At 50.2% G+C, this 27,283-nt stretch overlaps 1 protein-coding gene across 1 annotated transcript in view; it reads left to right on the forward strand.

Moving 5' to 3' along the window:
- The window catches only part of PDIA5 (protein disulfide isomerase family A member 5), a 95,011-nt gene extending 70,206 nt beyond the window's left edge, over positions 1-24,805 (forward strand). The window contains exons 12-17 of the mRNA XM_003825208.5: positions 8,398-8,468; positions 8,976-9,136; positions 13,116-13,246; positions 17,677-17,747; positions 24,027-24,161; positions 24,581-24,805. Coding sequence (XP_003825256.1) covers positions 8,398-8,468; positions 8,976-9,136; positions 13,116-13,246; positions 17,677-17,747; positions 24,027-24,161; positions 24,581-24,661 — 650 coding nt within the window. The 3' untranslated portion in view covers positions 24,662-24,805. The remainder of the gene's footprint in view (positions 1-8,397; positions 8,469-8,975; positions 9,137-13,115; positions 13,247-17,676; positions 17,748-24,026; positions 24,162-24,580) is intronic.
- The last annotated feature ends 2,478 nt before the right edge of the window (positions 24,806-27,283 follow it).

Consider the following 27,283-nt stretch of genomic DNA (forward strand, 5'->3'; position numbering starts at 1 on the left):
AGCGGGTGACAGAGCCTTTGTCCTTGCAGCCATGGATACTATCTGCCTTTTATATTTCTGCTAAGCTCGGCAAAACAGCAACTTGTCTGCAGCTATCTGACCTCTAGGGAAGCTGGACATCTTTTCATGTGATAATCAGCTTTTCATGTTTCTTCCATGGACCACCTATTCATACACTTTGCTCATTTTTCTGCTAGGTCTTTTTATTTATTTGTCTTTTTATTCTTGACCTAGAACTCTACAATTATAGATATTAATCTTTATCTGTTTTCTGTGTTTTCCATGTTCCATTAGTCTATTTCTTGCTCTAATTTTGTTTATGGTGCCTTTCATTGTACAAAGCTTTACATCCTTTGTAGCTGAGTAATAGCTATTATATTTATTGGTCACTGATCACACTTACTATGGATCAGGTGTTGTTCTAGGTATTTTCCATATTTTAACAGATTTAGTCTTCATAAAAAATTTGTGAATTTGATGTCATGATTAATTATTCTCATTTTATAAGTAAGGACGGGGAGACACCAAGAGGTCAAGAAACGTGCCAAAGGTCACATAGCCAAAAAGTGCAGCCAGGATGAAATCACAGGCTGTCCCAGAGGCCACAGCCTAACCACTGAGCCATTTTGCAAGTCTGCCTTCTCCCATCCTGACCTCTGGGATTTGTGGGTTGTTTAGGAAATTCTCCCTTAGGATATTAAAATAGTGCCCTATATTTTGTTATAATGTTTTTATTTTTTAATTTCTTTCTTTAATTCATCTCTATTTTTCATTTGTCTATTGTGCCAGGTGGGAGGAAGGGATATGAGACAGGGTCTCACTCTGTCACCCAGGCTGGAATGCAGTGGCATAATCATAGCTCACTGCAATTTCAAACTCCTGGGTTCAAGTGATCCTCCTGCCTCAGCCTCCTAAGTAGCTAGGACTACAGGCACACACTACCACGCCTGGCTAATTTTTTAAATTTTTATAGCAGTGGAGTCTCACTATGTTGCCCAAGCTGGTCTCAAACTCCTGACCTCAAGCAATCTTCCTGCCTTGACCTCCCAAAGTTCTAGGATTATAAGCATGAGCCACTGCATCTGGCCCTAATTTTATTTATTTAAGTCTTTTCTATGCATCTTTTTCCTTTACATATTCCCCTTAACATTATCTTGTAGGTATTTTCGTATGTTATTAAAAATGCTTTTTTTTGTACATGCTTTTTGTGGCCACATAATATTCCGCTGTAGAATATAATGACACTGCAAATTGGTTAACTAGCATCATAATGTTGAAGGTTTGAGTTGTTTACCATATTTCCCATTATAAATCATGCTGCAAAGAACATTTTAATGCAAAAATATTTGTCTACATGTCTGATTATTTCCTTAGGATAAGAACCTAGAAGTAAAATTTTAAAAGCTTGTTTATCCACATTTTGTGCTAACATAAAGGAAAAACAAACTCTTTGCATAAGAAGAGGGGTCATGTGATGAATACAGGCATCTGTGAGTGTGTGAGTCTGCCCCAAGATGCCTGTAACTGTCAAGGAGTCCACTTTGGTGCTTATGCGTTTGGAAGCCTTAAAAGAGCTCTGAGGTCTCTGTAGGCCCCTCCACGCCCGTATTTCTGCTGGCATTTGTAGGAAACCCTCCCTTCCTGGCATGCCCCAAGCCAAATTCCAAGCAAGGCAGGAACCAGGCTCTTCTAGAGGCCCAAGTACTACCCCAGTACCCTGGCTACCAGGGAGCTTTACAGATTAATCTGGTCCTCTGGGAAATTCTGGTTCCAGCATCCAGGAAAGCCCTGTAGCTGGCCTGTAGTAAAATCATAAGTATAATTGAATTTAATGAAATCCAGACGAATCCGAGGGCTTTGGGTTGACAGGAAGCCAACATTCCCACAGCCAGAAAAGAGCATGATCAAGGAGTTGATGTGCAGACCTCTATGCCAGATCACGGAAATCGGAGTAAGTGCACTTACACAGATGATAAAAGCCCAACAAGGAAGTTTAGCAATAAAACTTAATGGCCTCTGAAATCACAATCAGGACACAAAATGCAGTGGGCCGGAGTCCCGCTCCCTGTGTGTAACCCTCCTCCTCCAGCTGTCCCACAGCCGGGGACATCATGAAGGCCAGGCCCAGGAGGCTGGTCCTCAGGTCACCGCCAGCTCTATCTATCACCCGCGGCTCCCCAAGACAGGAGGGTGTCTGGAAGGGAGGTGTTTTCTCAGCCAGACCTTTCTCCTCCTCTGGGCCTGGCCAGGCTCCTCATCTTAAACTCTGTTTGCAGAAGTTTATTGCTTAGCCTTAGTGTCTTATTCAGGGTCAGAGGGAATTGATGTTAGAATTGAAAACCTTAACAATATCAAGAGAATTCTAGGGTGTGTATGGGAAACTTTAGAACAGCATCCTTAGATGTTAGAGATTTGGGGAGACATTTTTCTCCTAGTGAGGTGCAGAGGAGGCGTAAAGATGGTAGTGGGGAGGAGAGGAGAGGGGATGTGCATAGTAACTGGCTTGGTTGCCAGTTCTACTAATTAGAGGTGTTTAGTCAAATTAACGACTATTTGAGTGCAAGCCATGACCCTTGCCCATAAAGAATTTAGTCCTGCCAAACCTTGTGTGTACAGGTGTAAACCTAACAACCTAACAATTCATGAGGCTAATTCATTCAGAAAGTGTGTGGAGCAGCGTGGTCAGTATCAGGAATATGGTGGCCAATTAGACAAGACAGCCGAGCCCCTGCCTGCACATACGGAGCCTCCATTCCAGTTGAGGGGATGGGCAGGGAACAAGTGAGCAGATTACTCCAGCTGCTTTGAGTACGATTGAGAAAATAAAACAGGATATTGGGAGAGGGCATGATAGCATGAGGCGCCTTTGGGATAGGTGGTCAGGGAGGGTCTCCTAGAAGGTGAAATTTGAGTGGAAGCCTGAGTGGCTGATGTAAAAGAGGGGTGAGCCGCATATAGACCTGGGGGAAGATGTTGGTATGTATGCTCCAGGTGGGTAGGAAAGAACATGTTCCAGGGCCCTGGGGTAGAAATGAACTTGGTGTGATGGGAGAAGAGGAGAGCCAGAGGCTGCAGTAGAAGTGACCTGAGTTGAGGTGGAAGGTAGGCAGGACTCAGCTTGTGTGGAGTCTGTAGCCATAATAAGTTTGGATTTGAATCTACCTGTGATAGGAAGCCACTGGAAAGTTTTAAGCAAAGGGATCTGATCTGATTGATGTTTTGAAAATATACCCCGGCTGCCCTTAAATATCAGAAGACAGCAATATCACAGTCACAAAGCAACACAAAATTAAATGCCATAGAAATATCTGAATAAGAAGTATTTTGTAATTAGAAGAGAAACAGATCATTCGATGGGGCTACAGTGAACTGGGAAGACTCAAAGCAGGGGCCAGAACAAAGGTAGGATTGCGAGGGGTTGTCCAGGGTGGATGTTGCCTGTGGAGAGGTCCTATCCATCAGGGCAGGGGCTGGGAGGAAGAGGTGGCAGATGGTGATGGCCGTGGGGGATTTGTCACTTCGTCTTCCAGAGCTACAATTTCTGGCACTGTAAAACGGACCTACTGAGCTGTGTCATGTGTCTGGTGGGGCTGCTGCGATAGAGTGTGGAAGCCCAGCACAGACAGCGAGTGCTTTCCTTATAGAGGTGGGGAATTCTGGGAGCTGAGGCCAAAGCCCAGGAGACAGCCATGTGTGCGAGCTGCAGAAACTGGAGGTCTCCTGGTATTGACCCCAGCTGGCTTCCCATGTGTGTGGCAGACGTTGCAAGTTGGTCACAGCTCTTCTTCCCAGTGAGCGAGTTCTCAGACTCAGCCGCTGTCTCAGGCCCACCGCTGATGGAAGCTGGCAGGTGGAATGAAACCCACTTGCCACCCTAGCAGGGCAGTGGCGTCAAAGGCCTGGAGCCTGATAAAGGGATGAAGTAAACCTCACTACCAGCACACAGTGAATTCTCATCTTCAGGATTCCTGCCACATCAACTGGGTCACTTTAGAAAGCAACAGTGATTCTCAGTGAATGGCAATGGCTGGCTTTTCTTTGTCTTCCCTCTCCTGATTCCTACTCCAGTCCCACTGTCCATCTTGACCATGGGCCCTGCCAGCAGCTGGCCTAACAGCACCATCCATATCATGGAGGGTATGGGGAGAGTGGTCAAGGGAGCCTCTCTTTCCTGCCTCTCCCACCTCCCTGGAGGCCACCCAGGGCCTCATGCCTGCATTTCCTGAGGCCTCCCGGTGTGTCCTCCACTATGTGCTGCTGGGCTGAGTCAGTCTGTCTCAGGGCAGTGGACCTTTGGGGACTTTGCATGGACCACTCACATCTCTCCAGAGCAGGTTGAACTCTCGGGCGATAGACTCACCGCCGCAGGAGAGTCTCTGAGCTTCCTTCTCCTGCAGTTTGTTCATGCAGGGTGAGCCCCCTCACTCTGCCCCAGTCAGGGGAGGTCAGCCTGAAAGCAGGAGAGTGGGGGGCTCACCTTGGACAGGTGCAGGGAGCAGCAGCTTGGGGTTGCCCCCAGGGCAGGGAGATCCCTTTAAGAGCTGTAGAACTTTTTCATCCTGACCATGTCCCCAAAGGATGGTTTACTCCACTCTATTTTAGTGAGAAGCAAAAAAATATTTTTTTAATCTTAATATACCTCATATTAAGTCAGTAGAAGCTTCTGCAGATTATTCCATTTACTCCTGACATGTGGGCCAGTGTGGAAAGACATCTAAGCCTGGGCCCCTGTGCATCAGCTCTCCGTGTTCTTCCGCTTCGCCTCCCATTGGATAGTGATTGGCTTGGAGTCCGGTGGTCTCCTTTGTCCTGGGCTCCTAACCCCAGTTCTGTGAGCAAGTTCAGGGAGTCCAGGATCCCTCTGGAATTGTACATACATGTGGAGTATATGCATCAGTGTGGGGAAGGGGAGGAGAGGCTTTTGTGACAATCTCAAGAATGTCAGTGCCTGGGAGGCACAGACTCCTGCCCCAGCTCTCCCTGGTCCCTCTTGGAGTTCTTCTTCCTCTCACTGCTGAGGTGGGGGCCGCTGCCTAGAGGGAGCGGCCTGCCTCCTGTCCCCACTGGATTGCGGGCTGCACGTGTCCCATTGGGAGCAGGCTCGGGGAAATACAAATAGCACTGCATGCTTTTATGTTTCAGGTGTATCCTATTAAATGGGTTTTTGTGGTTGCCCCTGGGAATCTGCATGTAATCGGTGTGTAAAATTGTTTCTGTGGGGAAAACAAACAGCCAACTTACCAAAACAACCCTTTTGTGACTGGATTATTTAGGTAACACATGGCTCGTGATGATGCTAAATGTTCATTTCTGGAAGGTGATATTCTTGTCATTCAAAATAATGGTGACCTTGATATCTCTACAGCTTATGATGGGGGGATCGCAAGTGGGGTCTAGTCAGACCGTGAACTCCCAAAGTCGTCTAACCATGTGTGCATTTTTCTGGAAGAAGGGTTTACCACTTTGATCATGATCTCCACAATGTCTGACTGCAGGGGACATTAAGAATATCTGCTGTGGAGAACAAGGCCAGGAACAGCCAGGCTGTCTTGCCCAGCCCAGGGGCAGCCTCTGGGGGGGCCGAGCTCAGCAGTCCCAGAGGAGCCCTTAGGAGCACTTTTGGGGCTGTGTGCCTTGCTCAGCCCTGGCAGCGGAATTCTGCACTGCTGAATTGAGCGTGGGGACGTCCTCATTTCTCTGAGGCTGCCCCTGCCCTCCTGACCGGGCCCTCTGTCCTCTGTCTCTAACTTGCCCACATGTGTCCTTTCATCTGCCACCTCCAGGAGGTCTTCTCAAGCCCCTGGTCACCCCAGGAGTTGTCTACTAATTATTTAATTAGGTCTCTTCATTGCTGACCAGTAAATATTTATCATGTATCTATTAAATGGTGATCCTTTTGCTTCATGGGGAGGTACAAGGTAAAAAAAACCCTCAGGTCCCACCTTTAGAGAGTCACCATCTGGGGCTGGGCACGGTGGCTCACGCCTGTAATCTCAGCACTTTGGGAGGCCAAGGTGGGTGGATCACGAGGTCAGGAGATCGAGACCATCCTGGCTAACACAGTGAAACCCCATCTCTACTAAAAATACAAAAAATTAGCTGGGCGTGGTGGCACATGCCTGTAGTCCCAGCTACTCGGGAGGCTGAGGCAGGGGAATCGCTTGAACCCAGGAGGCGGAGGTTGCAGTGAGCTGACATCGCGTGCCACTGTACTCCAGCCTGGGTGACAGAGCGAGACTCCATCTCAAAAAAAAAAAAAAAAAGAGAGAGAGAGGCACTGTCTGGTACCTAGAGCCCAGCATGATGAGTGTGTAGTGTGGGTACAATATGTAATAGGGCTACAAGCAGCTGCCGGCTCCCCTGGGGCTGCCAGGGCAGGTGAGGAGTGCTCTTCCTCTGGTTCATCCCTTGAAGGCATCATGTGTGCCACTCTATTCCCCTCTGGACCAAAGACCATGGTCCTCTCTGTCATTATACTGGAAGATTCTAAGGGCTGATGCCTTTTCTACCCTTTCTTCTGCATCATAGCCCAACAGAAGTAGGGAGCTCCCTAGATAACGGCAGCAGAGGTGCCTGTATACCCAGCAGTTCCTCCTCTTCTTGTTGTGGAGCCTCCCAGTTGAGGGTTAGCAGTGTGTCTCTTCCTTGGATCCACCTGGGAAGAGCCGACATGTTGATGTGGCTAAGCACTGTAGCCACTCCCTGGGCTACATTCCATGAGGGTCAGTGCCCTTGACTGAGTCATGTCTCCAGTGCTCTGTCCAGAGGAGCTTCACAACACTGCCTGGGAGCTCAAGGATCAGTTTGGTTTTCTGTTATCAGTTAAGTGGGGAGTAGCCACTCCGGGATCCCTTGTCCCTGGGAGGGACAGGGTGAGGATGAGCTGAAGAAGCCAGGTACAGGCAGGAGTGAAATGGAGAGATTAAGAACGAGACAGGTTCATGTCTCACCTGGAGCTGAGTTCTGCAGAAATGGCCTTGGAGGAGGAGACAGGAGCTTTCACCCCTGCTGGGTGCTCAGCTGGAGGCCGGAAAGCCGATTCCATAGCTCAGTGGGAGGTCTCCTCTGATTATACTGTTTGACTTTCTGTCTTGCTTTCTTCTTGTCTTTCTTTTTCCTAACAATCAGTAGTAGAATTATAGCGTTCTCAGCTCCCACACAGTGGCACACCCCTGAGAAGGTTGAGTCACGACCTGTCATCTGCTGATCCTAGTTAATGCATGGTCCCCGCACAGCCAGGCTCATCTTCTGAGCAGCCTCCATCCTGAGCCAGTCTGCAGACCCCTCACCTCCCAGTCCCTCCAGCATCAGAGGCCAGAAAGTACTCTTTCTATTAAAATGAAAACAATGTACAAATGTCGAGGTCTGTCATCTACACAAAGTGCTTAATTTCTTTTTAATGCATCAAATTTTATTATTTCTGACATCTTACTGTGTTCATGTGGCTGTAAGAAAAGCACAGAGCAGGCCGGGCGCGGTGGCTCACGCCTGTAATCCCAGCACTTTGGGAGGCCGAGGTGGGTGGATCACGAGGTCAGGAGATGGAGACCATCCTGGCTAACACAGTGAAACCCCATCTCTATTGAAAAAGTACAAAAAAAATTAGCCGGGCGTGGTGGCGGGTGCCTGTAGTCCCAGCTACGTGGGAGGCTGAAGCAGGAGAATGGCGTGAACCCAGGAGGCAGAGCTTGTGGTGAGCAGAGATGGCCCACTGCACTCCAGCCTGGGAGACAGAGCAAGACTCTATCTCAAAACAAAAAAAAAGAAAGAAAAGGACAGAGCAGTTTCTATCCCAAAAAAATCCCATCATGTCATATGAGGACAATTAGAATGTAATTATGTCCCATACTTATGCTTCTGTGAATTTTTATGCCCAGCTCAAGGCCTCAGACTGCCTTCTGTCCAGAGAAGATGATGATGGTGATCACAGCATGGTGCCACAACCTACACGCTGCCTGCAGCTGGGGCCTCTCACCACATTGGTTGGGTTTTCAACCCAGCTCTGTGACCATGGCTGTGTATATGGCCTTGGGCAGTCACCTGCCCTCTTGGTGCCTCAATTGTCTAATCCATAGAATGGAGATAATGTCAGTTCCTACTTTGTGGGGCAGTTATGAGGCTGTAAGGCACTGGTCAGTACCTGGCACACCAGGGCTACATACATGTTGCCCGTATTATTTATGCAGTTGTTTTATTTTTGTGTCTGGGGTACCTTCCCACTACCCCAACCCACTTCTGGTGGATTATGCAAAATATTTCTTTTCTTTGAGCTGGTGCTGCTGCTGCTTTTCTCAGGTGTCTGGGAATGGGGCTGAGCTGCCTTACAGAGGCGGCGCAGGGGAGCATCCCGAGGGCCTCTGTGCCATAAGAATGGTTTCTCTTGATCTCTCCCCACAGGGTGTGGCCACTGTAAGAAAATGAAGCCGGAGTTTGAGAAGGCAGCAGAAGCCCTCCATGGAGAAGCGGATGTAAGCTTCCTTTCCTTCCCCATCACCGTTCTCTTTGAAAGAATCACTGACAGGTGGAATCATTATGACTTTCCCCTGCAAGCCCTGCTGCAGCTCCCGTGGTCTGTGGAGGCCAGCAGTACCTCTGTGTGCCTAAGTAGAACATCTTAGACAGATGGGATCCTAGAGGGGGGCAGAAGGACTACTGGGCCATGTTCCTGTGCCCGTCCAGGTGACCTCTGCCTGCTCCCTCTTTTCTCTGGGACCCTGGCTAACAGGAACAGGTGCCAATCTACTCAACATGGCTGGTGGGGCAGATTCAAAAGCCTCATCTCAGCTCATAAATGAGAAATGATGGCCGTGCCAATGTTCAGTTGTTCCCTGGGATATGGGAGCCCACCGGGCTAGCCACCCCAGTTAAATTCCGGCAGGTCCAGGATGGGTTGTGGGGGCAGCGTCTGGGCTCCTGTGTTCTACCAGCACCGCATCTGAGGCTGTAATGCATGGTTGGCCTTTCCCCCATCCCAGAGCTCTGGTGTCCTTGCAGCTGTCGATGCCACTGTCAACAAGGCCCTGGCAGAAAGATTCCACATCTCAGAGTTTCCTACGTTGAAGTATTTTAAGAATGGAGAGAAATACGCAGTGCCCGTGCTCAGGACAAAGAAGAAGTTTCTCGAGTGGATGCAAAAGTAAGTGTTACGATCTCAGTAGCACATCCTAACTGCCAGCTGGCGGCCCCTGGAGACCAACTTGAGGAGGTGAAGTAAACTTTATGGTCAATGCCCTGGGCTCAGGCCCATAGGAGTCAAGATGGATCTGACTTCCTCAACCCTAAAACCACCGTTTATATGCTGATCACGTGTCTTGATCAGGTCACTGCTGGCAGTCCTTCTGGATGCAGCTTCATCGACGCACTAAACCGTGTGTTGCTTTTTCTCTGTCTCAGCCTCCTTAGGCCCAGATCTTATTGTCTGCATTTTATTCCATTCCCTTTGAATATATGAAGGAGACACAGCTCTTCATAGCCAGAGCTAGACTCATTTCATCCAGGTTTGCTAGTGGTTGGCTGGGCCTCCAGTAATGTCCACAGGGCAGGCTGTGGTGGTTTGCAACTGAGGATAAAGATTTTGAAGAGCCCCCTCAGCCTGTGTATTAGTTTGCTAGTGTTGCCATAACCAAGTAACAGACCAGGTGGCTCAACAATATAATATAACAATATAACAGAAGTTTATTTTCTTACAATTTTGTTTTGTTTTGTTTTGTTTTGAGACAGTTTCACTCAGTCATCCAGGCTGGAGGCATGATCTCGGCTCACTGCAACCTCCACCTCCCAGGTTCAAGCGATTCTCCTGCCTCAGCCTCCCAGGTAGCTGGGATTACAGGCACATGCCACCATGCCTGGCTAATTTTTTGTATTTTTAGTAGAGATGGGGTTTCACCATGTTGCCCAGGCTGGTCTCGAACTCCTGAGCTCAAGTGATCCACCCGCCTCAGCCTCCCAAAGTGCTAGGATTACAGGCATGAGCCACCTTGTGCAGCCTATTTTCTCACAATTTTGGAGGCTAGAATTCAGAGATCAAGATGTTGGCAGGGTTGGTTTCTTCTGAGGCCCCTCCCCTTGGCCATCTTCTGCCTGTGACTTCCCATGGCCACCCCTCTATATGTATCTGTGACCTAATCTGCTCTTCTTATAAGGACACCAGTCATGTTGGATGAGAGCCCACCCTAATGACCTCATCTTAACTGAATTATCACTTTAAAGGGATAATTTATCTCTAGATATAGTCACATTCTGAGATAATGGGGGTTAGGACATCAACATATGAATTAGAGGGGGACACAGTTGAACCTATACGGTCTGAGCTACTTTGTTAGGACATTGGTCAGATATGAGGTGTTTATTTAAAGCATAGACTCTGAGACTCTTTTATTCAGGAAGTGTGAATGGGACCCTCAGCCATGGTGTTCTGAGAAACACCAGCTTGTGGAATGGCAGCAAAGTTGCCACTAGATTCAGGGGAGGCCTCTGGCAAGAGGTGAATGGACTGATGAGATCCTGGCCTCAGCTTCTCCCACTTTGTCCTGCTCATCCACTGGGAGGATTTGGAAAGTAGCTAGGCCTTTGTCTTAGGGACCAGAGGAAGATGATGGTTTGCCTCTGAAAGGCACAAGGTGCTCGCTTACCCCTCAAGGCCTTCTGGTGTCTGAAGTAAGTGGCTTGTTCACACCCACTTTTCCAGCCTTGCTCTGGTGCCAGGGCTGGTTCACTGGAAAGGACTGGGTGGGGCGGGGGATCTGGCCAGGTCCCTGTGATGCTTGGACTTCTGGTTAGAGAGCCAAGGGAATCCAGAGTGTCGATCATCACTAATCAGTGCTCCAGAGTCTTGGCCACAAACAGCGAGCATGAGGGGCCTCTGTCCTTTCTGTGTGCCGCTGCTGCTACTGAGAGCCTGAAAAGCACTCAGGCTAAGTGCTTTCAGGTTGAAGTACTTTCTTAAGTGCTTTTAGGTCAAGAGCATGGGCTTTGGAGTCTGAGAGACCTGGGCTCGGATCGTGACCCTGAGCCATTTCTTTGATGCCTCTAAGCCCCAGTTTCCTATCTGTAAGATGGAGACAGTAATTTCCCCATAGACTTGTCTAGGGAATTAAATGAGACTCCTGTGAAAAGTGCTCAGCACAGGACATGATGTGGAAGTACTCAAAAAAGTTGAAACTGGCCGGGCACAGTGGCTCATGGCTGTAATCCTAGCACTTTGGGAAGTAGAGGCAGGAGGATCTCTTGAGTTCAGGAGTTCAAGACCAGCCTGGGCAACATAGTGAGACCTCACCTCTACTGAAAATCAAAAAAATTACCTGGGCATGGTGGTGTGCGCCTATAGTCCCAGCACTTTGGGAATCTGAGGTGGGAGGATTGCTTGAGCCCAGGAGGTTGAGGCTACAGTGAGCTGGGATGGCGCCATTGTACTCCAGCCTCAGCAACAGCATGAGACCCTGTCTTAAAAAAAAAAAAAAAAAAAGGTTGAAGCTATTTTTATGACTGATTGTGGACTTCTCATGACTGACAGTATCAATACATAAGTGATCACAGCAGCCAGCCTTTGCAGAATGCTCTCCTATCTCTTGCTCCATTTCATCCTCAAGTCCTACTGAGGCCAGAGTTTTTAATTCCTATTTCATTGGTGAAGAAACTTAGGTTCAGAGAGGTTAAGGGCCCTATCCAGGGACAAATAGTAGTTCTTCCGGGCACTTGGAGGGGATCCTTCAGGTGGAGTGTGAACAGCCGATGGCTCGGGGGTGGAGAACTGAGGCTCGTCACCCAGAAGCAGGGCGAGCAGACAGCGCCAGAAAAGGTGGATGGCATTTACAGGCAGGTGCATAGGCTGCCAGGCTGTGGGTAACTGAGATGCGCCTGCCAGCAGGCCAGCCTGGGGAGGCAGTGTTCAGGGAAAAGGCAGAGCAGAAAGGTCAGATGAGTGGTGTCAGCCATGGAACCAGAGAAGCTGGAGGACAAAGACAGGGAGGAAGGCTGGGAGGGGCCCGTCTTAGTCACCAGCACAGGAGAAGGTGGGAGGCAGGGAGACTGATTTGGGAGGAGGAGGGAAGAGTAATGTGTTCTAAGTCATGGTGGATTTGAGGTTACAATGGGACTTCCAGCTGGAAATGCCTGAAAAACACCTGGAAATAAGGAGCTTGGATGAGAGGTGAGGCCTTAAGTTCTTCTCGGCCATGGAAATCACTGGAGCCATGCAGAGGAATGAGATCTTTGAGAATTGCAAGGGCTCAGAATAGAACTGGAAGCAGAGAGAGGGCTGCACTCAGCTGGTGCAGGGGCTGTGGCACAAGCCCAGTGGGAGACGTGGCAGCGTGGGTGCAGCCCTCTCCCCAGAAATGCTCCAAGAAGGGGAGCTGAGTTATAGAGAGGGAAGCAGGGGAGCAAAAGCTATTGCAAGACCCTGGAGATCCATCCTTGCATGAGGCAGAGTGGAGGGACCCAGTGGACAGCAAGAGACTGAGAAGCAATAACATTTATCCAATGCCTGGCATTTATTAGAGCATCTAGGCTCTCAGTAAATATTAGTTCCTTGACTGAGTAGATGCTTTACATACATTCTCTGCTCTTCGTAAAGATCCCATTGTCCTCATTTAACAGAAAAGAAAATGGAGGCTCAGAGGGGTTTAGTAACTTACCTAAGGTTGCACAGCTGGTAAGTCATCTGGACTTGAACCCAGGCCCGCCTCACTCCTTGGCCCATGCTCTCCACCAGAACAGAAGCTGAGAACCAGAAGATAATGAACGATCATGTAGGGTCCTAGAGGGGGCAGGAAGGAGGGGCCTGGGAGCCCAAGTGGAGGTGCCTCTATGCTCTTGTCAAGGAGTTCGTGGCCCACAACTAGGGGGGGCTGCCCTGACCTAAAATGGCATCAAGTCTTCCATATTTTACAAAATGGCTCTTTAATGGGCTCCTCAGAGGGAATCAGGGAAGGTCTTTGCTGGTGGCACAGATTTGTTTGTGTTTAAACTGTGGTTTTAAAATGAAATTTTAGAAGGATTGTAGTGGTTTCTTCATGCATGTTCCCCCGAGTGGTTGGGACATTGAGGGTGGATTTCCTTGCCCATCTAAAAATCTCTCCTTATGGCTGCCTCCCCACTCCCCTGGCTTCTTGCAGCCCTGAGGCCCCCCCACCCCCAGAGCCCACGTGGGAAGAGCAGCAGACAAGCTTGTTGCACCTGGTGGGGGACAACTTCCGGGAGACCCTGAAGAAGAAGAAACACACCTTGGTCATGTTCTACGCCCCTTGTAAGTAGCTTGGGTGCTCACTGAGTGGCACGGTAAGAGGGGTTTGGCCCCACCAAACCAAAAAGACCCGCACACCCACCCCAGGGACCAAGGCAGCCGCTGATGGATCCCAGGGTCATCTCCATTATGAACCAGGCTCTCCAATTTTATTCCAGGCTAAGAGGTCCTTCAAATCCAGGGCCTCCTTTTGTCAGACTTGTCGGGCTCTCCTTCCTTTGGGGCAGCCTCTCTCGTGTCTGTCCTAAAGCCCTCTGCCTCTGTGCTCGTCCCCTCTTGTCCCTGGGCTCCTCCATGCCCCTGTCCCCTACCTGCACACTTCCCACCCCTCAGCTGCCCCCGCCCCCTCTTCCTTCTCCAGACACTGACTTATCTTCGGCACCTTGGAACCCCCTCTCCCTGCCCTTCCAGATGGCTCTGGAGCCGTGGCATAGGCACAGCCACATTCGCTCCTGAGCTCCTGTGCTGTGCTCATTTTAATCAGAGCTTAAGCTGAGGAAGTGACACGTCTGCCGACATTGGCATCGGTGACCTCAGGTTTCTGTGTATTCCCATTTTGAAGTTGTTAATTGATACTTACAATGAAAGGTTCTTAGAATTTCCCACTCTCTGCTGCCCTTCTCTCTCTCCCCCAGGTTACAGCTCAGCTTAATGGAGTGAGGATAATAAAAGCTGCAGTCTACAGAGAAGCCAGGCAGCTCCATCTAGCCATAAACCCACTCAGTTGTAGCCGGCCCTCCTGTTGGCTCCCCCTGTCCCCACCTTTCAAGTGTCAGTAATCCGTGGAGTCTCTGTGTTCTCAGGGTCTGAGAGGGGCCGCCACAGCCTCAGCCCCTCCTTGAGGCAGCCTCCCTGCCCATCTCTTTCTGCCTTTCCTTCTCAGAGTGGGACTTGTCCTCTCCCAGTCCCTTACAGAGCTTCCGGCTGTCCTCTTCTGTCTGTAGAGTGTGCCCAGAAGCCTGAAAATTTTTGGGAGCTGACATCTTCCCTCTGGCATTAGGGGGTGGAGGACTGAGCCTTGCCCAAGGCCATGGGGCAAGTTAGTGGCCGGCCCCTCCCGCAGCCTGGATGGCTCTCTCTATGTCACAGGCACAGTCCAGAGAGTGAGTGTTTTCAGCAGCAAGTGAGAACCTGGCTGCAGGAGTGGAAGCCCTTGACCAGACGAAATACCTTCCCCCAGACCTCTGGACCAGAGCCCAGTGCTTCCTCTTCCTCTCTTCAGCTCCTCCCTGACTGAGGGGACTTCATAGCAGACATAAGCCCCCCGCCACCCTGACCCTGGCTGCTGGGGCAGACAGGTGCTTGAATCCCCAGGGAATCTGGGAGAGACTCTTACCCTTTTGGGCTGCCAAAGATCTACAACTCCTTCCTTCCTGCCTGCCTGCCTGCCTGCCTGCCTGCCTGCCTTCCTGCCTTCCTGCCCTCCTTCCTTCCTGCCTGCCTGCTTTCATTCCTGCCCTCCTTCCTTCCTGCCTTCCTTCCTGCCTGCCTTCCTTCCTGCCTGCCTTCCTTCCTGCCTGCCTTCCTGCCTGCCTTCCTTCCTGCCTGCCTTTCTTCCTGCCTTCCTTCCTTCCTTCCTTCCTGCCTTCCTTTCTGCCTTCCTGCCTGCCTGCCTGCCTTCTGGCCTGCCTGCCTTCCCGCCTGCCTTCCCGCCTGTCTTCCATCTATCCATCAAATATCAGCTCTGTGCTGTGCAGTGTCTAGGGCCCAGGGTACAAGGGAGGGAGACATGTCCCTGCCAGGCCTTGAGGGGCTCACTGTCTACCCTGACAAAATTCTAAGCGCAATCCATCCAGGGCAGGGTCACTGAGTGACTCAACCTCTGGCAGAGGGCTTGGTCCTTAGAGTTTCTTCATTTCAGTTACTGCGTTTTTCTGTCCCTAAACCTTGCCCCAGGGACATACATCTTTATCAGTGGGTTACAGGGGGAAGACTTTCCAAGGACAAAATAGATACATCTTTTGACTTTTTAATAATGAAAATAATAATACCTATTTTTATATATAAATATGGCATATACTATATACTTTTTATATATGAAGGATCTAAACACTACAGAAATGTCAAATAGTAAAGTCAAATGCCTGATAGAGGTCTAAAGGAAAAGCAGCATGCCCACACGTTCCTGCTCCCCTTCTAGCTGCCTCACCCCAACATCTTACCTCCCCTCACATCTCTCCACCTCCCAAATCCCTTCTCCCACCATGTCTGCCCCTGCATCCTGTCTCCCCAGCTTCTGCACAGCTCTTCCTCCTGCTGTTTCGTTGTTCCTTTTACGCTGAATGGTCTGGTCATGGTGACTGCCCTTCTCAGGCCAGCTTGGCGGAGTCTCTAGAACTGCAATTGTCCAGCCTGTCCTCAGTCTTTGTTCCTCTTTCCCCACTCTGGGAGGCGTCTTTGGTTTTCCGCTACACAGAGGCAGTGCCTTTTTTTTTTTTTTTAAGCCTACATTAAATAAAAAAAATCATCCACATCTGGCCCTCCTGACACCTCTTGGAAGCATCTTCATGCACTTTCTGAAACAGCCCTCCCTCCCATTATTCATTGGCCCCACTCTTTCTTTCGGATAATGAGAAAATTAGATGCAACAGAAAGCCATTAATCTGAGGCCTAGATATTTTAAATTGATGGTAACAGGAATTTACACTAGGCTGACAGTTACCTTTAGACTTTCAATGAACAAAGAGGTTAAAAAGGAAAAATTAATAGTGAAACCAGGTTTTGAGGAAGGGGGGTGGTTATTTTCAGCCAGCCTAATGCTATTATGGGCATAGGCCACACACAAGGGGCCTGCAGCTGCCTGCAGGAGCTGTCTGTGACGTACCTTGTTAACCAGTAGATTGCGCTCTTTAAGTGTTTTGAAAATTTTATAACATCATCCCTTTATCGTGTGACATTTTCATGAATTTGAGCTATTTTTCTTTCTGTTACGTCAAATTAGTGAAGTGTTACTTGTAATTGCCATTTTAGGCTATTAAAAAATCATCCAGTCTCTGCCATGAGCTAGGCTATGCTAGGCACATTGCTAAGCTGTGCTTGTCTCATTTCTGATATAACCCATCACTGGCTCAGGTCTCTTCTGCTCCTTCTGCATGAGACTTGGCAAAGCCCTCTACACCCCCACCCCCCATCACCCCCCACAATGCTCTGGGCCAGCTGGCCACTCTGCCAGCCAGACCATGTGGGTGGTCCTGCTCATCTCAAGACTGGCTCAAGGACTAAATTCAGATTAAACTTGTAGCTTAGCCTTAATTTGGTTTCACAAAGCCCTTTGAAATGCCAGTCATTATTATCTTATTTTAAAAAGGAGAAAGTAGATGAGCAGAGCCGTTTCTGTTCCCACCGTGGCATCTCTGCCTTCCCGAGGCTGAGGGAGGCCGGCTGACGTAGAGGTGTGGGCTGGAGCCTCCCCTTGCCCAGGGAAACCCTCCCCTCAGAGCCCTTCTGTGCCCTGGGCAGTTCTGTTCACCAGTGACTGGGAAAGGGCTGAGAGAGGAGGGGGGTTTGGGTTCTGATCTGTTAGTGCTGAGGGAAGGGCTGGATCAGCCTGCAGCTCCTGGGCTCACCAGGACAGGAGGAGAAAGTGGCCCCCACAGAGGTCCCTACCCTGCTTCTGAGACACTGAGGTCAGAGTTGGGGCTCAGGGTGATGCCCAGAACAAGAGACAGATGCTGGAGCTAGGGGCCCCAGTATAGCTCAAAGGCCTTAGGCTGCTCTGACAAGCCTTCTCCCTGGGACAGGGAGCATCAAGGGACCTGAGGACTGCCTGGTGACTTCCTGTAGCTCCTCTCCCTCTTACCCTGACCATGGCCTTCCTGTTCCTGGCTTTGAGGTTCTGGTTATTGTAGAGCAAAGGGTAGATGGAGACCTGGGGACCAGGGCCTGATTTGGCTGCTCACAGTCTGGGCTGGGTGGAGGTTGCTAGGAATGCAGAAGTTAGCAGCAAAGCATGAGCCGTGGGTGCAGAGTAGTTGCCCCAAAATCCCCCCACCCTGCATTTCCCAACGCCACTTCCTCTCAGTCAGGAAATGGAGAGATTTGCTATTGTCCCTGGAGCAAGAGAAGATTGTAGCGGCTCTGAGAATCCCGTGCCTTCCTCTTTAAGCCCAGAGCTCCCTCTGCCCCCAGGGTCAGGCTGTTCCTCGTCCTCTGTAGAAGGAGCAGAACTAGACTACAGTGACCATCGCCCCCCAGCCTGGGCAGGAGCATATGATGCTTGTGACAGGGACTCCTACCAGTCCCCCCTACCAATAGATCAGACATGGGTGGGAGGTGGTTAGAGTGGCAAGGTTGACAAAAGGACCCTGACAGTGTGGTGGGCAGTGGGGGGCTCCTGGAGAGCCCCCTCTGGAGCTTTCAGGAAGGGTCCCTGGCCCTGCAGCCTCCCTGCACATGCATCACGGTCCTGTGTGCTCTCTTCCCCTCTCACACAGGGTGCCCACACTGTAAGAAGGTCATTCCGCACTTTACTGCTACTGCTGATGCCTTCAAAGATGACCGAAAGGTAAGGACAGCGCTCTTCATCTCTTGATCTGCCTCCAGCTAATTCCTACACCTTCCTTCTTGTCATTCAGGTCCCTTCCCCAAACAGGGGCAGATCTGCTAAGACCTGTAAGCAGGAAATTCCTTGGGAACCAGGACATTCTCTTTAGAAGGAAGATAGGGCAGGCTGGATTTATGCTGCAAAATCAACTAAAAGGGATATGCTGAACCATTCCAGCACTTACTTGGAGGAGAGGGATGGTTAAAGGGGTCATCTATTTACTTTTTTAGTGTTTGAATCTTTTTACTTTAGGATTGTCATCATGCATTACTTATATAATTAAAAATACAAATTTAAAAATCCAACAAAAGTCAACTGGAGGATGCCATGGTGGAGGAGAGCAAGGCCATGTCAGTGGAGCCTCGCCCTGCCTAAGTGAAAGGCTCCTGCAGCTGCTGACTGATGAAGCATAAAATTAACAAGCTAGAGCTGCAGATTGGATTAGAGTGCAGGGCCTCCAGGCGCGTCCCCCAGGCGCATCCCCCAGGCAGCTGGTGCAGTGGGGGCTTCTGCTGGGAGAGGGCTTGTGGGGCAGGGAAATACCCCTGAATTTGGGGAAGTGTGATTGACTGCCAGCCTTTGAGTTCCCTTCTCATCCATGCCAGGCGGAGCGCTGGTGCAGAGGACTGCAAACATTCCTCCCAGCCCTGAGACTCAGTCATGGGAACCTCTGGCCTAACAGGCCCTAGAAGCTGGCAGTCACGTGGGATCTGCATTCACACACACCCAAACCCAGAGTCACGTGCGGGGGTGCCTTACTTTCCTGGGTGGAATCCCAGGTGGGGCCAGGGCAGGCTGGAAGGAACCAAGGCCAGGCATAAGCTGAGCATAGAGTCCTAGATGATAAACAGGCCAAGCAGGCCTAGACGGAGGTTCAGCCAAGGCAGGAAAGGGGAGCAGGTATTAGTGGAGCAGCCCTCACAAGCAGAGACAGATGACCATCCCAGGGCCGGGTGGGCAGGGTTTGAAGTTTTGATCAAGGCCAACAGGAGGTCAGGCCTAAAGGTACCATCCAGACCTTGTGGGAGCAGAGATACAGGTGCTAGGATCACCTTAACAGGCCCAGAGACAGTGGCAGAGATGGGGTAATGAGAACTTTACAGGGACATAAAGCCAAAGGAAGCCAGGCTGGGGACAGGCCCATGCAGGGAGAGTGGGGATGAACTGGGAACCTGATTCTCACTTAGACCCAGAGCCCAGGACTCTCTCTGGAGTCAGGAGGTCCCATTGTTACCCAAAAGCCCTGGCTGCGGCTTTGAGGCACCCCTCACCCCCACCAGAAGGGAGTACAAGGACCAGAAGCGTTTTCTCCTCTGCCTGCCCCTTTCCCTGCACTGAGTGGGGTATGGCAGCAGGGGCTTCCTTCCCGTGTCCATGTCCCTCATTGTTCCCACCCACTTGTGCACAGCACAGGGTAGTTGCTCCTGCTTGGTGGTCCCACGATATCCAGCATGGCCTGGGCTGCCAGTCCACAGGACCAGAATAGCTCCCACTCTGTATTGACGTCCATCACGTGCCACCCAGAATGCTGGGTGCTCTGGTCAGCAGGAGAAAGACTGAGGTGTGCCATCTCCCTGTCCCACTGGACACTCAGGTCTCCATAGGCCCCAGGAGATCTGTGAGGGTCCTGAGGCATGACTGGCACACAGATCCTGGGCTTGCCCTCCCAGCCATGCTGGGGAGCATGGTGTCAGGGAGCGTGGTCCAGCTGAGGCACCTAGCGGGCTGGGGAAACCCTGAAGGGGCAGACCCATTGACGTGGCCCCTTTCTGCCCACTAGACCACCGCTGAGGCTGTCCTGTGGCCTGACCCACATCAGTGCAGGTGAGGCCAGACTTGCCAGGCCTCCAGCGGGCAGCTGAGAGCCCACGTCTTCTCTTCCCATTCCCCCTCCACTGCTACATGAGGGCCCATTTCCTTGATGCTCCCCTCCCCTTAGACACTGACACACCTTTGCTTGATTGTCTTGGGCCAGTGGTGTTGTGGCCTTTTCCTGGGTTCAGTCCCCCTGTCTCTTATTCCCTCTGTCTCTCCTTTCAGCTTCCTTTATTCCAAGCCAGGGATCACCCTCACTTGCATTCAGGAATGCACTTCATAACCTCTCTGTCTGAGGCAGGTGGCCTGCCTGGGTTTCCTGGAGGTTACATTCATGACATCAGGGAAGCCAGCCATCTGGCCTGGGGGGCTGAACTTACTGGTGCCCACTCTGTGCTCCAGGCATGGCACTGTGACTACTGGGTCCCATCCTACAACTATCAGATCAGAGTCTCTGGGGGATGGTGCTGGAAATTTGTGGTTTTTAAGAGCTGGCTCTTGTGCTGGCAACAGGCTGGTGTGTGGGGACTGTTGGCCTGTCCCCTCTCCCTTTACTCGTGAGGGATCCAGGCCCAGAGAGGAGCTGTGTCCCTTGCTCAGGAATGCCCAGCGGGTCACTGACAGCCAGAACTGGGTCTCCTGACACCCCAAGCTGCCACTTCTTAGCTGGAATTGTGGGGTTTTTCCACCCAGAACCCAGCCCCTGTTCCTATCCCAATCAATATGCAGTTGGTTGTTCACTTCCATTTTCATAGCCAAAGTCAATATTAGCTCCTGCAGAGATTTATTTTACTGAATCAATAAAGCTGTGTGTGGCAGCTCATATTTTAGCGGGGGAGCCTCCACCCCCTCCCGGGAGCTTACTTGGGGACTTTATCGGTTGGCACGCTGGTGGGGAAAGGAATGCAAAGTGTTAGTGTTGGAACAGATGGTGTTATTGAAGGGGCAAGGCAGACAGGACCTGTGGTGGGCTGGCAAGCAGGTGGGGGGCTCACCTTTCACTGCACGTCAAGGTGTGCATCCTGGGGGTGGTGTGGGGCCAGGTGTGAAGGTCACCCTTACAGGGAGGCCCTGAGGCAGTGGGGGCCCCACCTCTGCCATGGGCCCACTTCACTGCTGGAATCTGGCCATGACATGTAGGTCCTCCTGTTTATGAGGCTGGCTACTGCCTTTTCCAAGCGAAAGCTCCCTCAGGACAGAGACCTCATTTGTCCTTGAACTCCCCACAGTCATGACACCTTAGAGCTGTGTAAATGTTGACTAGATGAAGGAACAATATAACATATTTGATATTTACTGAGAGCTCTTCTTCCACTGAAAGCATTTCTTACATCATATTGTCCTTACAATAGCTTGCTCAACTAGGTATTGTTACAGTGCTCATATTGCTGAAGAGGTGATTGAATCTTAGAGAGATCATATGCTAGTTTCTCAGCTGGAGAGGGGCAGAGTGAGAATCACAAACAGAGTTTGTCAGAGTTTGAGTTCTCCCAGAAGCAGACCCTGCTCCTGGGCTCATGTGCAGGGAATTTATTTGGAAAGTGATCTCAGGAAGTTCAGAGAGGACCCTGGAAGTGAGACACGAAAGGGGAGGAACCAAAGCAGGTGTTTTATGGGCAGATGACTGGATGAGTCACCAAGGCTCAGTCCCACAGGAGACCTCACCAGGAAACGTGACACAGAGCTGTTCCACTCAAAGGCCAAAGAAGCCAGGGTCCTTGTTCTAGTCCCCCATCTGTCATTGGCCTTACATCCAGCTCCTTGAGGCTGGGAGGATGCTCTGAGGCTGAGAGTAGCAGGTGCTGTGGCAAGGGCTGGTCTGAGGGGATGTGGCAGGACACCAGCAGCGTGTGCCCCAGGATTTGTACCAACCACCATAGAACAAATTGAGAAATCGTAGGTGTTCTGTGTTGCAGGTGATCAGTGCAAATCTTGAGTTGGGTGTAAGGGGACAGGCATTTAGGTGAAATTTCAATAGCTGAGAAGAGCTTTATTCGCTGCCTTCTTTCCAAAGAGTCTAAGCTGCTGCCTTTGGGGAGGATGCATTTGTCTCCTGTTCTGTGGAAACTGCGCGTGGATTCGCCTTTGCAGCTAGAAGTTGCATTCCATGTGTGTGGCTGGCAGCTAGTTTAGGTGATTCAGAACAAGTATACATTTCTAATTTAGTAGATTTATAAAACCATACACTATATTTCCAATAGCTCCAGGGCATGTATACAAATTAAATTCATAATTTAAAGCAGATGCAGGGAGAGCAGCAGCCCAGAGCCATGTTCGTCCAGCACTTTCACGGCGGAGCAGCAGCTCCTGGCCCGGGCTGGACATGGGGCCTCAGCCTCTGGCTGCAGGGAAGGAAAGTATGTGGATGCCCGTGTCCCTGGGCAGGGCCCCATAGCACCTGCCCTGAGAAATGGAACCCCGCAATTTGGCCAGGGGAGCATCTGCCTCATGTTTTTAAATAATAAAGTGCTTTAGAGGTGGGCTGCGGTTATCAGAAGTGCGTAGGGGCCAGTCTGCTGGCCTGGGTGAACTGGGCTCCAGGGGATGCTGGGGAAGGTATGTTTAGCCTACCTGAAGGACAGCTGCCTCTCTGCCCAGCCAGTTGTCACCTATGAGACTGCAGGGTAAGTGCCATCAAGTCTTCTGACTTTTAAAGAGAAGCTGGAAAGCCAAATTGTTATATTAAATCTTCTGGCTCCATTTCTATGTTGGAGCTAATTCAGATTTATTTTTTTGTTGTTGTTAAATTCAATGTGGGCCAAATAGAAGAGGACTGAGAGCCAGATACAGATTGCAGGCAGCAAGTTTGTAAACTCCATTTTAAAAGTCTCACCGCATAGAATGTTACATAGCTGAAGAGTAGAAGGGAAGTGTGAGGGTGACGGGGGTGAAGGTGGCACCTGGTGGCCAGGGGAGGCCGCACCTCACTCTTCTCTCCAGCTATCCGTCTGGCAGCTCACCTGGGCATGAGGGACATGATGAGTAAACGTGGCCATGGGGGCCCACAGGATTCTCCTACCTGGAAAGGGGCCTTTGTCCAAATGCAAATAACCATCAACCAAAGAACTGTGTGAATCATGGTTATTCAACAATTTTAAATTATCTTATTGAATCACCCTCTTTTAATTTCTTCCAAGCATTCATTGAGCTCTATGTAAAATGATCTAATTTGTCATACAGCAGATGCTTGGTAACTGGACTTTGTCAAGGTCAACGTTGTCCCCCAGCATCTAGAACAGGCTTGGCACACGGCAGGGTTTCAGTGCATGTTGCCTGGTAGGAGGACTCGCTCTCATGGGAATCTGCCCCATCTTCCATAACACCTCTGTACTGGGTATGGCCATTGAGGACCCCTTCTCAGGCTTCCCTGGTGCATGACCCTCAACGGGAAACAAGTTCCCCATTTCTGCTTTATACTGTCTTCCTTTGAAAAAACAACAAATGATGAGGAAAAGCTACCCAGCATGTGGAATTTGCTAGATGGTCAAGAAGAGGCCAGTGGCCAATGTGGGAACCACTTTCTGACCAAACATTCTGATGGCTTTACTCATGCGGGGCTCCTCCAGTTTCCAGATGTGCTTCCCTGGTCTCCTCCTCTTCCAGTCTTGGCTCAGATGGCGAATCATACAGAGCGCCTTTGCCCCACTCACCTGGCACCTGGACCACCTCCCTCATCCCTCACATCACGTCATGTTGGAATTGTCTCTTTATCCAACCCCTGCCCAGACACTGAGCCCCTAAGTGGGGACAGAGCTTGTATATGGGGTCGGAAGAAGTGACTGTAATAGCAGCTGACATTTCCTGACCATGAATCTGGTGCCAGGTTCTGTGCTCATTGGCCTCACTTGAATTCTCTTATTCAGTCTTCACAATATCCTGATAGCCTAGATACTATTATTATCCCCATTTTACAGCTGAAAAAAATGAGACACCAAGAGGCTGAGTTATTTTCCTTAAGTCTTAATGTCCAGGCAAACCAAGAGTGCACTTGGGGAACTTGACTTGAAAGCTCTTGCTCTTAACCTTGGCACTATACTGTCCCCCCAAGCTAATGTTCCGGAAATATTAGTGGAGAAATGATTAAATCCTACAGTCCCTTACAGATAGCACCACAGAACCTGTGGTGTTTACAAATGCTTTCAAGTCATCATTTCCTTTACGATCATCATACTCTTGATTTTAAAGGACAGTCTAAAGGCACTCCAGGCCGAGTCCCCTAACCTTACCCATCTGGAAATTGAAAACAAGCACCATCAGTCTCCAAGGAGCCCTGAGCTGGGGGTGCTTTGGTTCAGTTCCTACCTGCCACTGAGGAGAAAAATCAGAGTGGGCCTGTGACGTGGACTAGATGTGCAATCTGTGTTATGGGGTCCAGGCCTCAGCCTGGGGACACCCTGTGCCAACTCTCTTTACCTTGCCTCCTAGATTGCCTGTGCCGCTGTTGACTGTGTCAAAGACAAGAACCAAGACCTGTGCCAGCAGGAGGCGGTCAAGGGCTACCCCACTTTCCACTACTACCACTATGGGAAGTTCGCAGAAAAGTATGACAGCGACCGCACAGTAAGTGGGGGAGAGGCGTCTGCCCAGAGCTCTCTCTGCTGATGGGCAGGGAAACTTCCACTGAGGAGGGGCAGCACTGGGCAGCATCCCAGAAACTGCAGAAGTCAGCTGGAACACTGCACCGAGAGGCCCAGGCCCTGGGCCTGGCTGAGGCTTGACATTGTTGGAGAGTCCCAAGGGGTTGTCACAGATGTCCTGTCCCCAGAGGCAGGCTGGACTCCAGATGCCGAGGGTTTTCTCACTTGCTGGTCGGGGCTGGTGCAAGCCACGCAGACCCTCTCCACCTTGCAGGAGTCTGCCCACCTCTCCCTGTCATAGGAGTGACCCCCTGGAGGGGCTGGGGGTGTGGGGAGAGAGAGTGCACAGCCAGCTCAGGGATTAAAGCTCTTTCTCTCTCTCTCTCTCCCCCTTCCCTGCAGGAATTGGGATTTACCAATTATATTCGAGCCCTCCGGGAGGGAGACCATGAAAGACTAGGGAAAAAGAAGGAAGAGTTATAATTCCTGCCTCAGAAAAAGCTTTTCCATTACACTGTGAATGATACCTGTTTTGTTGTTTCTGAATTTCCACATGTTCTGAAGACAAATTTTTTATAGCCGCTTATGGCCATTTTGTACAATTTTGAAATAAAATTAAACCATTTATTTGGTGGTATGGTTTATTTTCGTGGAGCCTGTACTAAAAAAGGTGGATACTCACATCCTCCTCATTCCACCACCTCTGCTGGGAGGTACAGAGCAGTGTTCCAGTGCCCCATCTGCATGGAGGTGACTCCTGAGGGTGTCAGCCCCCTGTCAGTCATTTGAGAGCAGAACAGGGAAACTGGACCGCAGAATATCCTGCTGGAAAATGACGAGCTAATGAGAGGAAATAAGTCAAGATGATCAATGACTTTGGGAGGCTGAGGTGGGAGGATCACTTGAAGCCAGGTGTTCAAGACTAGCCTGGGAAACATTATGAGACCTCATGTCTACAGAAAATAAAGTTGCTGGGCATAGGGGTACATGCCTGTAGTCCCAGCTACTTGTAAGGCTGGGAAGGGAAGATTTCTTGAGCCCAGGAGTTCAAGACTGCAATGATCTATGATCGCATGACTACTCCAGCCTAGCTAGAAAGCAAGACCTGTCTCAAAAATAGAAAAAGAAAAAGAAAGAAAAAAACAAAAGATGATCAGGGAAATTGGGATGCTGAAGCAAATGGTAACCAAACACTAGCTTCTTCTGGATCATTGTGGTTTCAGCATTGGTGTGTTTCCTCTGTGTGTGTTTTCCTGGAACTTACTTAGGTATTTATCTTTCTCCAGCTATTTGTCTTCTCTTCGTCTCTCTGTTCCCTCCCCAATCTCCCTTTAAAGAAGATTAAGTTGCCGCTTCAGGGGCATGAATGGAGTGGGGGAAGGGGGGGCTCTGTGCCAGCTGCTTGCTGTGCACCCCGGCTGGAAGGGATGGTGTGTTCTCGAGGTGCAGATATTAGATCTGCTCACCCGCCCCCACCACCAACCATAATAACCCCAAATCTTTACGCCACATTTTCCATGGATGGGTGCCTTGCTGTGTACATCTCCTTTTTGACCCACCTTTCTGGTGAGTCCTCCTGCTTTCTGCATTCCTGCATGACTGACACCCCAGCCCTGTGCCCAGCGGTGCAGGCAGAGCCTGAGCACAGCAGTAACATGTTTTGTCTGCTCGGTGGTATTTCTCCATGGACAGCAGAGCGGCCTTGCGCTAGTATCTTGTCTTTAGTTATAAGTAGCGGTCCTAGAGTTGGATTCCTCCAGTAGTTCAGGGGGGCGTTGCTTAAGCTGCAGTACTTGGAAGCACGCTCTGGTGGCCTTGATGGGGACTTGGCCTGCAGGAACAGCCCTCCTTTCCTGGACCCAGCTCCCTTCCTCCTGGCCTAAGTCCTTCCTGCTGATGAATCTGCTGAGAGGAGGACAGAGCCTCCAAGTTCTTCACAGCTGTTTTGACGATGGTGCCACTGTGGGTGGTTTCATTAAGGGAAATCAAGGTTTTGAGAGCCCTTGTTCTGTGCAGTTCTCCAACTTCCCAATTGACCCTCCTGCCAGTTCAGCTCTTCTCTTTTCCCCTAAGCACCCACTTCCTTGGCAGTGGCCCCTGGACTTCACCCAAGGATTGGATATGAAAGACAGAAGCATACATTTAGACATCATTGAAACACAGTTACTGAGTCCCTTCCTGTTGGGGACCATGAACATCTTACAAGGTGTCATTTAATCCTGACACAGGTGTTTACCATTCTAGCATGTGTGTGTGTCTGCACATGGGTCTCCTTCGTTATTTGGAGTATTTGTAGGGGGAACATATTTGCTTGTGTTTTTCAAAAAAGTTTTTTGTTTGTTTGTTTTGGGTTTTTTTTTACTGCACCTTTTCAATAATAACCTCACAAGAGCCACTTCCTGGCTGAGGACCACTAGTGCCCACCTGCGAGGCACAGGGCTTACTTTCTGGCCATTCCACATCCTCAAAGTTCAGACTTTCCTGGCCTAGCTTCTATATGAAGACTTAAAAACATGAAATATTGTCAATTATAGGTTTAAAAAATTTTTTTAACATATCATGAAATGGAATCCTCTTCACATCCCTATTTATTGACTTTGGGCATGACCTCAGCAAATTTCGTCGCAGCTCTGGGCAGCTGCCCCTGCGGACAGAACTCTCTTCCTCCACTCGCCCCCTGGCATCCGGGTTAGTTCTACTCCCAGTCACCATGCTTGGTTCTTTGTGGTTTCACTGATGTTTAGTGCAGACCTCCTCCCTCTGCCCTACTGGAGGGCTTGCTATCACCCTCCTCTGTTCCCCTGGATCCTGCGTTGCAGGCTGATTTCTCTGCAGGCAGTACGTGAGTTAGGGGAGAACTGATCCACATCTTTATTCTGGTGCCCCTTGCCCAGCAGTGAGTCCCCATCACCACCTAACTGGAGCCTTCCGAGCAGGACCCTGACTCTTCTTACCTTCCTCATGCTGCTCCCTCCCCTTCTAGAGGTGTTTGGCTTCCAGGAGCTGTTCTGCGCCGGGCACGGGAAGGTGATGCTTCCAGGTTCAGAAGCTGGTTTGCTCCACCGCAACGTAAGAAGATGTGGAATCTCATCTGGAAAGCATCAG

Source organism: Pan paniscus, chromosome 2, assembly GCF_029289425.2.
Source record: "Pan paniscus chromosome 2, NHGRI_mPanPan1-v2.0_pri, whole genome shotgun sequence".
NCBI lineage: Eukaryota > Metazoa > Chordata > Mammalia > Primates > Hominidae > Pan > Pan paniscus.